Raw genomic sequence first — 18,090 nt, forward strand, 5'->3', positions numbered from 1 at the left:
GCCCTACCCTACCCCTCCCTGTTCGTTCACCAGGGTTATTTTCTTTATAGCACTTACCACTCTCTGAATTTATCTATCGATTTCATCTGACTGACCGATCAGAACACCAGCTCCATGAGGGAGGGACAGTGTGGGTGTTGTTCACTCCTGTATCCCCAGTTCTGAGGACGGTGTTTGTCCTATATATACCGGGCACTAAATCAGTATTCCCTGAATGACTTAGCAATGCACACGTGTACAGGAATGTCTTTCTCATGCTGGATGAACATGTTTGCAGTGTGGTAGGTGAAACATAACCAAACCAAGTGGGAAATAGGACAACTTTATTATAATAAATAAATTTTATTTCTTTTTTCCTCCCACACAGTTTAAGAAAACCAGACATTAGTGTAAGTTAGAAGAACATCACTGAATTTAGAAATGGGTCTTCGGCTTTTCATCGATAATGGATTGTTGACTGAAAATCAGAGGCCGGCATTCAACTATTTACATTGGAAAGTGTTGTTACCTAGCGTTAATAGGTGTTTCAGATAAGAAGGGTACCGTGGCCAAAACACATTGGGGACACAATAGATCCAAACGAAGGGTGACTGCAGCATATCTGACAGCACCACTGCATCCCACTCCGCCTTCCTCAGAACCTCTCCTGTGAGCAGGATTCCACAAAACACGCTTGACAAAAGATGGCAGCAGACCAAATAATTAAATCACTTTGCACTCAAAAGGCTTCTAAACCTCCCACTTCTAATTCTAATCAACAATGACAAATTCCTTTCTTTGGAAAGAAGATGGAGGTACTCTCTAAAAACTGAGCAATGGAAAACGAACTCTGCTATGAGCTAAGGGAGATACAGTTGACTCATTCAAACACACTCACGTTTTATCACAACTATAACGTTTAGTAAATTTTAGAGCAGTGTTTCTCAAGCAGAGGGAGGGGGAAGAGGGACATCCCATTAGGAGTGTACCCGCCCTCTAGCCCTCTACGTAATCCCTTTTGAGACAGTGGCATGGTGAGCAAATTGGTACCAATGGGAGTATGGCACATCTCTAAAGTGTATTGAAATGTTAAAAAAAAAAATTCGAGAACCCCTACATTAAAAGACATCTTCCTAGAGCAGGCCAGTGGCACAGTGGTTAAGTTTGCATGCTCTGCTTCGGCGGCCCAGGGTTTGCTGGTTCGGATCCTGGGCACAGACCTACATACCTCTCGTCAAGCCATGCTGTGGTGCGTCCCACATAGAAGAAGTAGAAGGACTTACAACTAGGATATACAACTATGGACTGGGACTTTGGGGAGAAAAAAAAAGGAAGATTGGCAACAGATGTTAGCTCGGGGCCAATCTTCCTCACCAAAATGTATTAAAAAAAAAAAGACATCTTCCCAGTGAGGTCTTCCACTGACCCACTGCCAACCTTTTTGACTTTCTGGAATGGCTTAGGCAAAACTATACCCACAGTAGACTTAATACTTAATGATAATTAATATATTTGAACCCATTCTCACTCCACATTAGAAGCTTCCAGTGTACTGCAAACTGTTATAAAGTTTTAATTTGTAACACTATCCAAAAGTATACAATGGGACTAAGTTTACCAAACTTATACAAACATTATGAAAGGGTCTTATTTTGTTGACTTAATGTTTCATTTTCACCATTAAGCATGAAGAAAAAACAGCATAACCAAAGATTAAATAATCTAAAGTCCTTCAAATTAATCACCCATTATCTTTCAAGTATTTCTAAGACAAACGAAGAACATTATTTTACTCTTTTATAAACAAGAGAATTTAAAAGCCTTCATGTCTTTGGCATTACTAGAATAGGGAATTTAAACTGTACCTTTTTCACCATAAAAATGAAGTACAAAAAGATGAAATGGAAGTCCACAGACCCTGCTGGAGTAAAATTCCATTAACGACGTCAGATTCTTGCCAAAAAAACAAATTTTGTCATGCAGCTTGCAATTAATGTCCCCAAAATTTACCAGCCCATATAATTTTATCAGTCTACCTTCCCCAGAGGAAGTAAACAGGTAATAAAACTAATGAAATCATATTTCTTGACTACTCTCATCCAATATAAATTGTTACTTGTCCTCAGAGGATTGGATGATAAACTGTTTACAAGGCCATTCAAGTGTCTGGGCCAGTTAACCATGGAGTCAGTATTCTAAGATATGGGGGTGTTCCTGAGTCAGCCAAGAGGAGCCTGCATTGTGATGGATGGCCCCCAAAGTCATTAGCAAGTGCAGATCAGGGGTGGATGGGCCTCTGTTAAAAACTGTTTTGTGTCAGCATTTCTGTACTCCCTGGAAACACCATGAAATACTGAACTTTAATTAGTAATGCAACAGATGAGAAAATGCTCAGTGTTAAGTACTATGCAGAGCAGAAAGCAGGGGACACATCCTCAGGTGGTGAGTTGCTGATCATTAGATCAATCAGAACAAAAGCTGATAGGCCCAGAGTCTGCTGGAATTCATGACACCAGCATTTCTTCAAGTTTGGCCTGTGGCCCTTCTGCGTTAGAATGAGCTGCGGACCTGCTCCCAGGCAAATCTCCTCCAGGAAACCTACATTCAACCAGTACAGCGGAATCTCCTGGTTTGCCCCACAAATCTGCATTTGTCACAAGCTCACCAAGTGTTTCTGATTCACTGTAAAGCTTGAGAATCACTACATTTGGACAACACTTTGGCAAGGCCTTTAGCGTCCTCTGCACACGAACACTCCATTTTGCAGCATATCTAAAATGCTGAAGCAACATCAAATGTATGACATCCCCAAATACAGCACTGGCATTGGTTTAAAAGGTGAGAGACAAGCACAACCAACCCGGATTAACTCAGCCAACTCCCACAGTGTAACACCTTTTACCTGCACTGCATAATACTTTGCAGCATCTAACTGGCAACAAGAAAACAGAGCAAAACAGAAATGATGACACCCACTCATAGGCTGTGGGCTTTAAAGGAAATCCAAATCCACAATGACATGGGAAATGGCACTTTGAAGCAAAATGGACTTGCGGGAAAAGAGGACTCTCTTTCTATTCCTTCCCTTCACAAGGTGAGGAAAGGAAGAAGACCCCTGCCCAAGCCAGGTCTCCTCCTTCTGGAATGCCTTCCCAGTCCCAGGGCTCCCACAGACCCAACATCGTCTGTCTCGGGTTCCCCGCACTGACCTTTCTGACTCATTCTCCTCCCACTGCAGGAGCTCTCAGGAGAGATTTTGCTACTTGAAACTCACCAAATGAAGCAAGTTCCATTTTTCAAAGAGCCATACTGCAAGGGTATCAGTAAGGCTTAATCCATCTGTTTAATAGTAAATCTACAAGGGTAGTGCGCTTAATCCAATGTTCAAATAGAACTGAAAAACCCACTTTAAATAAATTTAAAACTTAATGAAGTATTAATAATTTGCCTGAATGAGGACTTACTTGAATCCATGTTCCTCTTAGGAAATCACACACACAGAATCAGTGCACATCGAGAGAAAGTTCCCCAGTTAAATACCTTATTGACACGAACCCACTCAAAAATGCCAAGACACCAACCGTTATGAATATTTTAGGCCACTGCAAATTGGTACCATGCCACCAGCTTAGGTGGTTTGGGCATTGTAGCTTAATGCTGACATGGAGCTCGAAAAGCTTATGGTCTGAATCACGTTTCTTTTTTATGTAATTCTGGCTCAGGAATCCGATACAGAGCAGCTGAGAAATAAATTATGTTGCCAAGGCTGAAGACAAGGCACAGAAGTATGGCTCCAGCGATCTGAGGGAAAGACAGGGGCCTGGAGTTGACCAGGAGCCACTCCTGTCTCAGAGTCTTGTCCAGAAGTATGGCTTCCATCTGCACGTGCGTGGCCAGGATCACACACACGTGGAACAGCTGATGACTGTGACCTGTAGCAAACACACAAAAGGCCACTAGGGTCAGCAATAAAAGGAGTGGACTATTGAGACAGGCTATGGCTTGTATGCTAAAAACATTATGCTGAGTGAAAGAAGCCAGGAGCGAGACACCACATATTATACGATTCCATGGACCTCAAATGTCCAGAAAAGGCAAATCCATAGAGACAGAAAGTAGACTAGTGGTTGCCTCAGGCAGGGGGTGGGAATGGGGACTGAGAGTTCATGGGCATAAGGGATCTGACTGGGGTGATGAAAATATTCTAAAGCTCATTTGTCTTGATGGCTGTACAACATGGTAAATTTATTAAAAACATTACTGAATTGTCTATGTGAAATTAGGGAATTACGTGAGATGTAAAATATGCTTCATTAAGTTTATTTTTAAAATGTAATGTGAGAAAAATACAAAGGCCATCAGAGCCAACCAAATCCATTTTTAAAACAACTTGTCCACCAGTCCTGTTTTTCACATGAAAAACTTAGGCGTCATGTGCTGGCAAAGGTCATCTCCTGAGAGCCAGTGCTAGTCAGCTCAGACTCTGACTTCAAGGTCAAAGGAGAAGCCAGCTACATTTTCTGTTGGCCACTTATGAGGAGGTCCTCTCCCTCCTGCTGGGTAATCCCACACATGACCAGGAGCTCTTCTTCCCGATGACCTGCAGGACCTCAGCGCGCTGAGTATGCATCCACAGAGGGTGGGAGCCCAGGGGAGGGTGGCGGCAGTGGGCAGGCACATGCGGATTTGGCGGTCGGTGAAAAAAGGAGTCCGTTGCCCAGGGCCGGGGACTGCTTTAAGGGACAACCCTCAGAAACCAGGAATAAGATGAGAAGACCACGTGTCATGGCTGAATTATGTCTCCGTCTCCCAAATTCAGATGTTGTTGAAGTCCTAACCCCCAGCACCTCAGAATATGACCATGTTTGGAGAGAGGGTCTTGAAGAGACAAGTTAAAATGAGGTCACCAGGGTGGGGCCCACTATGACTGGCGTCCCTATAAGGAGAGGCGATTAGCATAGTAACATGCAGGGACACACAGGGAAGGCCATGTGAAGACACACGGAGAAGCCAGCCATCTGCAAGCCAAGGAGAGAGGACTCAGAGGACTCAGAACAAACCAACCCTGCCGACACCTTGATCTCAGACTTCTAACCTCCAAAAGTGTGAGAAAATAAATCTCTGCCGTTTAGGCCACGCAGTCTGTGGTTCTTTGTTATGGCAGCCCCAGCAAACTAATACAACACGAGAGTTAAATAAGGATTCTCCTTCAGTGAAAAAAAGAGAGTTCATACCCCCAGGACCAATGCCAGAGTAAGTATTCAACAAATGTGTCCCAGGAAGGAACCAGCGCGACCACCTGCACTACTGAACAGGAGCAGAGTCAGGAACGAGAGGGCAGGAGAGTTGAGGCCTCTCAAGGGGGTGGCCCATGAGGTCCTACAGCAGGAGCTGCCAGGGCCCAGGTCTCCGTGCCCAGGCAGGAACCTGGAGGTGCCACCCTGCCTCACTCAAGCTACACTAATGGGCTGTGTGCGATTTCCAAATCCGTGTCTGACACGACAAAGTGGCTCCTTATCCAGGAGAGAGCTGTGCTCTCCAAGGGCCCAGGGCCAAGCACAGAGAGGTGACTGGCTGTGCTCTCCACCTGAGGCCAACTTGTCTCTGAAGCCAACCTGTCTCCATTAGGGCAGGAGGCCAGATGGAGAGGGCCGTGAGCAGGGCCCTCTCTGAAGTGTGGCTGCAGCAGGAAGAGTGCTTTCAGCAATCCCGCCCGACAGGGACAGGAGCAGCTTCCTGTGGGCCCGCGCCAACCACGCAGGTCCTGGCACTTCCCGGGAGGGCACTGGAGAGGAAGCCCCACGTCCACAGCCTCCGCTATTTAAGGACGGAGAACTTTCCAAACGCTTTGTTAACATACGGATCTGCTATTAACTGCTGTCTGGCAAATTCCTGCCAAAGGGGTATTTTTCTGCTCTGAAAATCCCTGGGCCCAGGAGGATGGGATAGAGGTGAGTAAACAAAATGTTACTGAGAAGCCAGGGAGGTGGCAAAATAAGGCCCAGGACCGTTTTCCCTGCAGCCCCAAGACTTCCTGCACGACCCCCTGCACTTCACCCAGGTGGGGCTGCGGAGGTGGACACGGGCGGCGGCTTCCTGCAGGCTGGTTCCAATTCCTGGGCCCTCTCATCTCCCTCCTTTTTTGAAATCTGTCCTCTAAGCATTCTGCTAGTTGTAATCCCTTCTGGCAGGAGCGAATAAGTAAGGGAGAGAATCCTCTAATGGGAGCCAACACAGCAGATCTGGCCACGTCTTGGGTGGGGGAGGTGGAAAATCATGGACAACATGGGTTTGTGGGAACCAAGGTTCCTGCGCACCACGTGGGGACAAGGACTGACCCTTGGACCCCCATGATAGCTTCTCTAAGGAGCTCTTATCGCCCAGACTCATCAGCCTCACCAGACGCGACCCGAGGGTGCCCTCCTCCAGCCAGTCCCAGAGCCAGTGTCGGGGAGACGCGTTCCGCAGACAGAGGGGGAAGGAACTCTCCCAGCAGGCGTGAACACCTGTGGCTCTGACACCTCCTCTCCACCATGTCACTTCTCTAACTTTAGGGAGCTCCGGCTCACCCGGAGCCTTGGTGGTACACAGCCTCTGAGTGAGTGCTGGGCCCCACCCCCAAGTTTCTGGTTCAGGATGTCTGGGGTGGGGCCCGAGAATCTGCACGTTCCCAGATGATACTGGTAATGCTGGTCCGGGGACCACACCTGAGAACCACTACTCTACCATGATTCCTGGCCCCATCGCACCCACCTGAACAAGACAAAGACACTTTCCTCTCCTCTGCAGGGCTCCCTGCCATCCGCACCCTGTCTTTCCTCATCCTCTCCAGGGCTGCCCTCAATGTTCATTCAGTAATGGGCTTTCACAGTCTAGATAATAATGGGACTCCCCTGGCCCCATATCCCACAGGGATGCTTTAGAGTCCCAGACTTACCTGCTCTCCATCCTCCCCTACCCTACCTGACAGTTCATTGGCTAGGTACATCCCGGCCTCTGCCAACTTACAATTTCATCACCTTGGCCCGTGCCTGGAGAACGTCCTGCTCCTGCCTCCATTCTACAACTGCATGCACTGGGGTCAGGGATGGGAGCCCTCCCCAGGTGGGAGGGAGGGCAAGGACAGGGTGACCCCACACACTCACCGATGTAGTCGAAGCGTCCAGGGGCCAGGCGCTCCGGCAGGTGCGCAGAGTAGAAGAAAGAGGCCAGGAGGGTTATGGCCGTGTGCTTCTGGTGGTACAAGGTGGCTTCGTTCTGTGCGCTCTCCCCAGGGAACAGGAACAGCTGCGGGTATTTAAAGAGACGTCAGGTCTTGAGGGGGACCCTCTTCCTTCTCATCACACGCGTGCGGATTCCGCAGGCCGAGGCCCTCTCCTCCTCAGATCTGTAGCTGGAAAAAGGAACTCTCAGGGACTGTGTGAGCAGAATTTCTATTCTGAGTGGGATCAACTGAGACCCAAGCCAACTGTATTTTAATCCTCCATATACTCATGAGAGCCTTTGGGTTATTTAATTACAAAGAAAAAAAAGGAAAGAAAAGAAAGAAAGGAAAACAAAAGAAGAGGAAAGGAAAGAAAAATCCTATTAGATATATTGCTACTTTTTTTCTGGGGGTAAAATATGAGTTTAGTAAAAAGTGGTCTATTCACACTTGAACTCACTTCTAACCAGCACATCCACTGAATTGATGCTCCTAATTAAGGCTTTAAGGCCTAGAAATCCCTGGAAGGCCTTCATGAGTCATCAAAAAGTATTAATTAGGGCCATTATACTGTTTTAGAGTTCAGTTAGCTTTTGTATCATTGTTGTAAACAAGGCCAGCAGCCACGACTTACTGAGGGCACCAGGCCAGGCCTTCTACTTGCACCCTTTCATGGGAGCCTCAACAACTCCCACGAGGCACACCCTACGGCCCCCATTTTGCAGACAGGGAAGCTGGGCTGGAGGGTGACTTGCAAACCACAAATTAGTGGTGAAGTCGGGATCTGGATCTCAGCAAGCTGATTCCAGAACCTGTGTGCTCATCAGCATCTCCATTTAGGATCAGGCCTCCCCGACACACTGCCCACTGGCGGGCGCAGCCGAGGGCCAGGAGCGCACAGCGCTCGTAATGATGCAGAGGCTGTGCTGTGTGATTTGGTGGCACGTGGGACCAGCTTGTTCTCTCTGTTCTGGTTTCCTGTGCATGGTCTGTGTCTTGAGGAAGGAGTCAGGGGAATGGGCTGCATCCCCATCTCCGGGTGGGGGCCCCCAAGACCACACAGGCAGAGCACAGAGCACATGCTCAATGCCCCAGCGGGTGGAGCCAGCTCTACTCGTCTCCTTCACTCCTTGGTCCTGCCATCTCGGTCTGGTGCATCAGACCCACAGGCTGCCTGGTAGGGGAACTCCACTCACTGGGTGTTGGCCACGTGCCAGGCATTGATCTGTTGATTTGATTCATCCATTCTACCCACTGTGAAGGAGGTTACGTTAACCTCATTTACAGATGAGGAAACTGAGGCTCAGAGAGGTTATGTGCATTGCCTAAGGTCACACAGCCAGGGAGCAGTGGGACTGGGATTTGAACTCAGGTCCATCTGACTCGGGAGTGCATGGATTTCCCCCTTCTTGTCTTCCCCTCTACACCCTCTTTCTTCACGTTCTCCATCTGATTTCCATCTATCCTTTAGGATCATCATTCATACTTTTTCCTTCACTACTGATAATCTGTTAATTGATGATAATATATAACAACGTATTTATTGGACTCTCGGCACCAGCCAGCACCTCACATGTTATCTCAGGTGATCCTCCCCACGGCCTGATGAGAGGCGGCATTATTACCATGCCCCATTTCCAGAGGAGGGAAAGCAAGACACAGAGAGGGCAGATAACTTGCCCAGAGGCTTGCAGGGAGTAAGTATTAGAGATCTGCTCCAGAGCCCGCTCTCCTGGTCACTCTACTAAACCCCAGGCTGCCTCTGTGCCCAGCCCTCCATGATTGCTCCGGAGCCCCCAGTCAGTGCTGGCCACTGGCACACCTCCCACAGTTTGTCAGGGCCTCTGTGCTCATGCCATCTCCTAACTACTCTGCAAGGGCCAGTGAGGGAGCAGGTGGTCTTGACTCCTGCGTGTCCTACAGTGGCCTGTGTGGTGCTCTGACCCCCAGGAGCTCAGGAGCTCAACTGATTCCCTGGTGTTGCCAACAGGCAGAGAGGGGCTGGAGCCAGGCCCTTACCCTGTAGAAGATGGGAACGGAGTCCCAGAGGTAGGGATACGCAAAGGCGAGGACGCGAAGCATCTTATAGAGCCTGGGCTTCTGGATTTCAAGAAACCTGAATCGAGGAGGAAAGGGGGGAGAGAAGGGAATGAAAAGAGTTTCAGTAAATCTCACACACACACACACACACGCACACACACATTAAAAATAACCGAGGGCAAGCAGGCGGCAGCATTTCTGCACAGCCTCCTCCTGCAGCAGCGGCTTCCTCAGCAGCCTTTCCCATGTCTCCCACCCCCATGGCAGGGAGTTGTCCTCAGATGAGACAAGGCCTCCAGGGAAGCCACCTCCTGGCACCACAGTGTGACGAGCAGTGGTTCCAGGCAAAGCCAGGGAGGAGCATGGGCCGAAGAAGCCTGCCAAGGGCCCAGCTGTCCAACTGCCCAAGAGCTTTCGGGGTCCAGGAACCACCAGGACAGGGGACACGTGGGACACAGGCTCCTGGACAAGCACATCTGTGAGGGTCGAGCTGTCTCACTAGTCAGAGCCGCCCAGGTGATGACCGTGCAGAAGGCCTGGCTTCAGTAGGTGTTTAACTACCTTGAGAAATCTCTGGAATGTTTAATGCCACACATGGCGATCCTGGCCTGGGGAAACTGAGTAAACCTGGTCTTTCCTTCTCTCCTTCATCCCCACACTCATCCACCTCCAATCCAAAGACAGATGAAGCCAACGTTAAAACGAAGGTATTCTGTTGCCAAGATGGGCAGCTCCTCTGGGACAGAAGATGGTGGAGCCTCAGCTGGCTTGGGCGCAGCCTGGGGAGGGGGCAGCAGCTCAGGGCGTGGGGAGCAGGGCAGCACAGATGGCGGGGAGGACACCGGAGGGGCCAGAAGAATCTCCACAGCAAACCACAGCCCTGGACTGGGGTCGGGTGAGGACGTGCTGACACTGGACTGGGCCACCAAAGCCAGGGGTGGGGCAGGTACCAGCTTCAACACCACAGTGTGAGTGGGAGGCCGGGTCTCCCCTCGGTGCCCACAGGCTGCAGGGCAAGGCCAGAGGCCCCACGTGGGTGGTGTGCAGAGCCAGGGTGCTGAGGCAGCTGGGACGGCAGTTCTGATGTGGTCTCGAGGACAGAGGAGGCACTGGGGCCCTCTCAGTCTTCCCCTCAGTTCTGCCCTCATCACACTCTCTGGCAGGAACATGTCTGTGTCCCACTGCTGCTCCCCACCTCTGCTCCCCAGACCCCCTGTCCCAGCCCACAGGCCTGCCCCTTCTCCCCAAAACACGGTCCGTTGCCCCCAGGCTGAGCCAATTTCCCCTGGCTAGGCTGTCCCGGGCAGTCAGCTGACTACAAACCCCACTGCTGCCTGTATCCTGGAGTGTGGGACATGGTAGAGACCCCCACAGATGCCTCCTGGGCGGCTGGGGAGCCCTCCTCAAGGGCGGGAGCTGGGTCTTCTCAGGTCTGGATCCCCGCACATGGCTCAGCAGCCTCTGCGGGCTGGCATGTTCTGCTCAGCCCTCAGGGCAGCCGAGCGTGGGGATTCCTATTCCAGGCAACAGGTGGCCACTGCGGGCTCCAAGAAGCCCCTCGGCCACCAAGACAAGCTCCCAGTTCACTCAAGCCACCAGCACACCTCTTCTGTCTGACCCTGCCCATAAACCAGAGAAGCACACAGTGGGCATCGGGTGGAGAAGGAAGAGCAGCTCAAGGAGAAGGAGGAAGAGAAATAAGAGACCTCAGTTCATCATCCTGCCAGACAAGAACCCCAGCCTTGGAGTAAATCACAACCCCCAGGCCAAGTGCGGGCAGCACAGCACCATGACTTTGCAAGCAGTGTTTGTGATGTGGACAGTCTGGGTTCGAATCCTGCCTCTGCCCTTAGTGGTAAGTGACCCTGGCAGGTTACATAACCTTTGTGCACCTCAGAATCCTCGGGTGTAACACAAGGATGACAACCGCACTCCACAGGCTCGTTGCAAGGATTTGACGAAAGGATATTTGCAAGGAGCTTACAATTGTGTGTGGCACAGAGTAACACTCACTAAATGGCAGCTTTAAAAAAACGTGTGTTGGGGGCTGGCCCAGTGGTGTAGTGGTTAAGTTCACACGGTCCACTTCAGTAGCCTGGGGTTTGCGGGTTCGGATCCCTGACACAGACCTACACACTGCTCATCAACCCATGCTGTGGCACTGCCCCATACACAATAGAGGAAGACCGGCACAGATGTTAGCTCAGCGACAATCTTCCTCAGCCCTAAAAAAATAAAGTGTGTTGTAGGGATCTAATCTCTCGCCCTCTCCATCTTGCAGCTAGTGGTACCAGAAAATAGGAAGAGGAGGGAACAGGCGGTTCCGGGCGACTTGTCTAGTAAGAGGCAAAGCTAGGATTTAAAACCAGGGCGGTCTGACTCCCGAGTTTCACACCCTCGCACTGAGTGGCCTCAGACCACTACCCAGACTTCGTCCTTACCAGCACTCACTCTGCCCCACGCGGGAACCGAACACGTTCCCGCCGCCCCGGGAACCAGGGCCTGTCTCAGCAGCCTTCTCAGCCTTGCCTGCAGACCCATCCAGCGCAGCACGCCCGCTCCCTCCTTCCCCGCACGGCCACCGCCTATCCCTCCGGGATAACGAAGGCTCGCTGTTAAAGCGCGCCCCTGCTGCGGCCACTTACGCAGAAAGACAGCCGGCTCTGGCTGGGGAGGGCCATCCCCCAAAACATGGACTTCCTGCGACTTGAGAAAATATTTCGCCCGGCCTGATAAAGTTCTTCCCCAAGGGCAAAGGAACCAGCCTCTCCAGCTGCCAAGCCGAGTCTACAGGGAAAAAAAGGACAAAAAGCAGAAGAGAAAAGAGACAGCAACAGAGAATTAAAGGCAGAAGAGCCAGCAGCCACAGAGAGGGGCCTCCCACTACCAAGGCGCAATTCCAGATCCGGCCACACGGTGTCGCTACAGTCAGAGAGTCCGAGCGGGAGGGGCGGGAGCCACAGACAGGCCCCCAGCTCTTCAAGCAGCGCCTGGGACGGCATGAGGGACCTAAACTGTCAAGCCTCTGCTTAGAACCAGATGGCAGGAAACACTGGATTTCAGGAGAAGCCTCCATCCAGAGAGGGGCGATGCAATAACAGTCTATTCCAAAACCTGATCAATCTTGTTGCAAGAAGGCTGTCAGGATTTGCAAGCGAATTTTGCAGGATTCACTAGCAGGCCTTTGGAAGCATCATTCTACTGCAGGGGTGTGCGTGACAGGGGTGGCTACGGCTATTTTGTTGTTGTGTGGGTGACACTGCAGGAATGTGGATATTTCCATGCGCTGGCCCCCAGCGCTAGCAACACTAACATCTGGCCGAGCCCTCTGACCCCCAGATGGGCCTGAGAAGGACTGTGTGCTGAGCCTGCTGTCTCCAGCCTGGACCTCCAGACCCGCTCCAGGCGGCTGCATGCCACTCTGAGCTGCCAGGGACAGTGTGCTCTCAGGGAGCAGCTCGCTTTCCACCGGGGATGAAAATTCGCCTCTCTCCCTCACGGCACCGACCACAAAGCATTTCACGGAGTGAGTATCTGTCAAAACAACACCACTGGGATGCTTTGGATGGATGAACAAGAAAGTCCCCACAGCGACTTGCGATGTACAGCAAACAGCGTGCAACTAACGTTCCTGGGCAGCGAGGGCACCTTCCGGGGCGTTTTGGTGCACGGCAGGTATGCCAGGCTGCGCTGCCGTCACCCCCGTCTGCTCCAAGAGCCACAGAGAGGTCACACATTCTCTCATTTCTCCTCTCAAATGCTATAAAACAAGAAAGCAGTTTTCTGGAACATGTTCACTTGATCCAAATTCCATGATATTAAGGACCAAAAACCAGTCAAGGGGAGTCCACAGTTCTCTATGCGGAGATTTACCTTAAGGACGTGAACTGTGATGAAATGAACACCATTTAGACCATGATGTTCCAGGAAGCACGTGAATAACTAAAAACTACTAACAGGGTTCCTGGTCTCCTTCTGGGCTCAGGGAAGGAGAAGTGGTTCACTCCTGGCCATGCCACAGACTGAGGGAGCAGGAGAGAGAGGCAGGGGTTGGCGTGCGGGAGGAAGAAGCCAAGGAGAGGAATCTTGGAAAAGACACTGAAGCACTGGCATTGTAGAACACCCAAACCAGAGGGAACCCAGAAGACATCTTCTCAGAGGCCCTTGTTTAAGGAGTGGTCCTTGAAGCCCAGAGCGGGCAGTGACTGGCCCAAGGCCACACAGCAAGTCTGTGAAATCCAGGACTCCAGATGGCCCTTGCCCTCCTCTCTACCTACCTTCTCCTGAAGTTAATAGGGCCAGAGTCACTCCCTGCACATGAGACATCCTCTCACTCCTCAGACACTAAGGACAGAGGCAGGAAAGAAAACAGAGGACAGGCCTTGTACAGGCAGGGAAACCACTGACGTGGAAAGAAAGAGGCAGGTGGGAAGGACATCGGGAAGGCCCTCAGAAGAGGACAGCCCTGGGAACGTGGCTCTGAGAACGTGGCGTCTGCCCCCTTTCTCCATTTCTGTTCCAGCATAGCCTCCACTGCCCCACTTCAGTGGCTGTTAACACGCCTGGAAGCCCCTCAAGTCCTGGAATTGTCTTCCCGGGAAGATTACTGTCCTTCCCAAGCATAGGGCCAGTCCTCTGTGGGACACAGACGGCCCGCTTTTGGGGCCCCTCTCCAGGCACTTCCAGCCTTGCAGCCTCTGGCAGCTCAGAAGCTCCTTGCTGTCTCCCAATGCCGTCCCATCCCTGCTGGCCCCTTCCCCCTTGCCCAGGCTGTTCACTAGCCCGGAAGGCCCTTCCCTCCTCTCCAGCTAAAGTGTCCAACTTCCCTCAATACTCAGTCCCAATGCCACTTCTCAAAACCCTCTGCATCCAGGATGGCATCATAGTGTATTACCATCATTTGTTTATGTTACATTCTGTAATGCTGCCCTCTAAAGGCCATTGAGTGGGTGGATGGGTGGGTGGGTAGATAGATGGATAGATGGATGGATGGATGGATGGATGGATGGATGGGTGGATGGATGGATGGATGGATGGATGGATGGATGGATGGATGGGTGGATGGATGGATGGATGGCTAGGTGGGTAGATGGATGGGTAGAAGGGAGGGTGGGTGGGTGGGTGGATGGATGGATGGATGGGTGGGTGGATGGATGGATGGATGGATGGGTAGATGGGTGGATGGGTGGATGGATGGAGGATGGCTGGCTAGGTGGGCAGATGGATGGGTAGAAGGGTGAGTGGGTAGAGGGGTGGATGGGTGGATAGGTGGGCAGATGGATGGGTAGAAGGGTGGGTGGGTAGAGGGGTGGATGGGTGGATAGGTGGGCAGATGGATGGGTAGAAGGGTGGGTGGGTGGATGGATGGATGGGTGGATAGGTGGGTGGATAGGTGGATGGGTGGCTAGGTGGGCGGATGGATGGGTAGAAGGGTAGGTGGATGGGTAGGTAGATGGATGGATGGGTGGATGGTTGGAATAGCCACAGATGTGCCCTATAAATAAACAGAAATAATCCATTTCATTGACAGAAAGAAGCCCTTAAACATGGACATTTAAGAGATTCCTGGCCAACCTGCCCTGCCAAACAAGTTTGTCCAAAGGTAACAGGCATGCTGCATCCAAAAGACCCATTCATTGTCTCTGAACAATCACGGAGGACTCCCGGCTAGAAGAAAACAATCTACCCTGGTGGCTTACAGGTGATTCAGGAAACTTAAAAAAAAAAAAGCAGCAAATGTTGCAAGAATTTGCATCAGGAGCTCATGGTGAAGCAATCCTGGATCGAGAACTTTGGGACCTTTCTTCCACACCCACGGAGCCTTCCCTGGCCCTCAGCCCACAGTGCTCACCTCACTGTCCTCTGATCCTAAATTCCAAACACCAGAGCCACACAGCCCTGCAGGAGCTAACCAGACAGGACAGTGACCGTCCAAGGACCAGATCCAGGTGTGTCCAGGTCCCTGGACCAGGCCCGTCTGTGAGCCCACGCATCCAGGCACTGTGCCTCTGGGACATGCTTCCTCTCTCTCAGACCGTTTCTAGCATCACTGTTACTCTCCTACGTGTGTTACACCTTGTCTCACCCAAGTAGAGACTCGCTCTCCTCCCCTCGCCCTCGCGTGTGCAGCCCTCACAGCTCCGGCCTGGCACGGAGGCTGCGCTTCAGAGAGCTTTGAATCGCCAGAGCCCTGAGGAACTGGGGGAGATCCGATTCTGTTTTCTACCCCTAGGGGCAGACCCCATCTCCTTGCAGCTACAGGGGAGCTCTGGAACTTCCGGGGAGAGGAAGGGAGAGTTTACCACCAACTCCCAGCCCAGGCCTTTCCACGGGATGAAGCAACACAAAACCCGGGGCTGAGACTGTGCCCAGGAACGAGACTCACTCCCACGTAAGCAACCCCACGCTTCCAACCCGTCTCAGGACGGGTAAGTGGAAGGCAAGTTGGGGCAAGTGTTCTTGATGCTGTTTAAGAATCTATCCTTTCATTTTTAAAGAAAACCAGTTTGTCAAGTATGTGAAACTTGCCTACTTCTCGATCCCACAAAACCTGTGTCACTCGAAGAAAGCTGGAGCCAAGATCCCTGCCGAGAAGTCAGAGACGCACACCGCTCCCTCCCAGTTTCTCCTGGGGCAGGGGAGAGTGGACGGCTGCAAGTAATACTAATTCTGCGAGGCCCGTGGCAGTCCAACAGGGAGATGCGAATGGGCTCGCTGGAACCACGGCTGGGGGGATAGAAGGTCACGTGTGACCTGCCAGCCTGCCTTGATGCTTTTCCTAACCCTCCACCCCAGGCCCCAAAAGCACCCAGCAGCCTGGCACCATGCAGACAGGGCTGTCGCCCCGACACCACCATGTGAGAGGATCCTAAGTACTTTAGGGACCTGGAGCTTTGGGCAGTTCACTTTTACAAAGAGCTGAATAAACCAGAGGAGTTATCCTCAAATCAATGTCTCTTGTGCCCACACACCAATGAGCTTTCTTGAGTGAAAAGGAAAGAAATATAGAGGGAATGAGAGCCAATGTGACTCATAGCCTTGGGGCTCCCTGGGGATGTGCTGGCCATCTGAGCATCATCCATCACCCATCACACACACCTAGAGGCAGGCCCACTCCAGCACTGTCAGCAGACCGGCCACTGATGGGCACATGCTCTGGGCCAGGCTTGGGCCAGGTGTTCTGAGTACGTTACCTGTAATCCTCACATCCGTCTCACAGAGTAGATGTGTTGGCCCCATTTGATGGATAAGCAAACTGAGATTCAAGGAGGATAAATGACTTGTCCAGCAACAGGACCAGCTACATAATCTGTAGGGCCTCGCGCAATACTCTTGTTCAAAAATCATTAAGAGGGCTGGCCCCGGGGCCAAGTGGTTGAGTTCACGCGCTCTGCTTCAGTGGCCCAGGGTTTCGCCGGTTTGGATCCTGGGCACGGACATGGCACTGCTCATCAGGCCATGCTGAGACAGCATCTCATACCACAGCTGGAAGGACCCACAACTAAAAATACACAACTATGTACCGGGGGGCTATGGGGAGAAAAAGGAAAAATAAAATCTTAAAAAGAAAAAAATCATTAAGAATTTCAAGACAGCAACAGCAGGGCATTGAACCAAGTGTGGAGCCGTCCTGTTGGCAGGGCCCTAGGCACCTGCACGGGCTGTGTGCCCACGAAGCTGATCCTGCCTGGCCACAGGAAGCCCGCCTGGAGCTGCGTCCCATGCCCCCAAGTGCCCTTTTCACCGAGCCCGCCTCTTTCGCTGGCCCCTCAGCAGTCCATGGAGCTGACTGCTCAGTCCCCTCCCCGTCCCACTTGAGATGGAGGGGCCGGGTACCTGGAGTAGCAGGAGAGGCTGGTGCTGATGATGGTGTTCAGCACAGCCAGGGTCACATAGTAGTCGTGGAAGGTGGTACGCACCAGCGCATCAGGAAACGTATAGGCCGAGTAGGCGATGGCTGAGCCTGGGAAGAAAAAGCAGCTTTGGGCAAGAAGCCAGGATGCAGCACTGTCTGGACTCCTTTCGAGGACCAACCCAGCCTCTGGCTGAACCCTCATCATCCCCACAGACCAGGGGCCATCCTGTCACTGCAGCCTTACTTATGCCATCACCTCTTCTAGAATGTCCTCCTCTCCCTTCTCTGCCTACCCAAATCCTGTCCTGAGAACTTATGACGAGCCCAGCAATGTGCCAAGGGCTTTACACACATTCACTCACATAACCTTTACAACCACCCTGTGACATAAATCCTGCACTTATCCTCATTTTACAGATGAGGAAACAGGGGCACAGAGAGGTTTAGTAACCCACCCAGGGACACACAGCTGGAGAGCGGCAAAGCCAACCTTCAAACACAAGCAATAGTCTCTGCTGTTAACCACATGCTAGGGTCCATGACAGCCCGGTGTGCTCAGCTTTGCGCTGAATATGCACATTCTCACCTGCCCGACGACATGACATGTGTGGACAGATCAATGTTGTGGAGAGGGAGGGCCCTTGCCCAGGTGAGGCGTATCATGTCAGTGGGCTGGGTAACGGCCAGCTGAGAGGCTGGATGTAAGAGGCTGGCCTCAGTGTTTTGTTTTGGAGTTTGTGAGAGAAGGGCTACCTAAGGACCTTCTAGAGACCTGTCTGCTGTGTGTGTTAGGGGATGGGGATCACCCAGGGAGTTGGACCACGTGAGAGCAGAGGCCTTTTACTTGAAAGAACAGGAGAGATCACTGTCCTTTTCAAGGGGGCCAGGTGTGGCCAGAGGCCTGGACCAGATGGCCTCTCTGGGCACCCTCACCTGCTGAGGTCGCTTCTGGGAGAGGCAGCCACAGGGCTGTCAGCCCAGGGCCTGAAGAATCACCTGTTATTCCAAAGAC

At 51.7% G+C, this 18,090-nt stretch overlaps 1 protein-coding gene across 7 annotated transcripts in view; it reads right to left on the reverse strand.

Moving 5' to 3' along the window:
* Positions 1-1,527: 1,527 nt before the first annotated feature.
* The window catches only part of LOC124233073 (membrane progestin receptor gamma), an 87,676-nt gene continuing 71,113 nt past the window's right edge, over positions 1,528-18,090 (reverse strand). For all 7 annotated transcript variants that reach the window (XM_046650150.1, XM_046650152.1, XM_046650156.1 and 4 more), the window contains 4 exons: positions 17,060-17,186; positions 9,203-9,299; positions 7,125-7,266; positions 1,528-3,911 (listed from right to left, as the gene is read on the reverse strand). In XM_046650150.1, coding sequence (XP_046506106.1) covers positions 3,670-3,911; positions 7,125-7,266; positions 9,203-9,299; positions 17,060-17,186 — 608 coding nt within the window. In that variant the 3' untranslated portion in view covers positions 1,528-3,669. The remainder of the gene's footprint in view (positions 3,912-7,124; positions 7,267-9,202; positions 9,300-17,059; positions 17,187-18,090) is intronic.

Source organism: Equus quagga, unplaced genomic scaffold (genome assembly GCF_021613505.1).
Source record: "Equus quagga isolate Etosha38 unplaced genomic scaffold, UCLA_HA_Equagga_1.0 153_RagTag, whole genome shotgun sequence".
Lineage (NCBI taxonomy): Eukaryota > Metazoa > Chordata > Mammalia > Perissodactyla > Equidae > Equus > Equus quagga.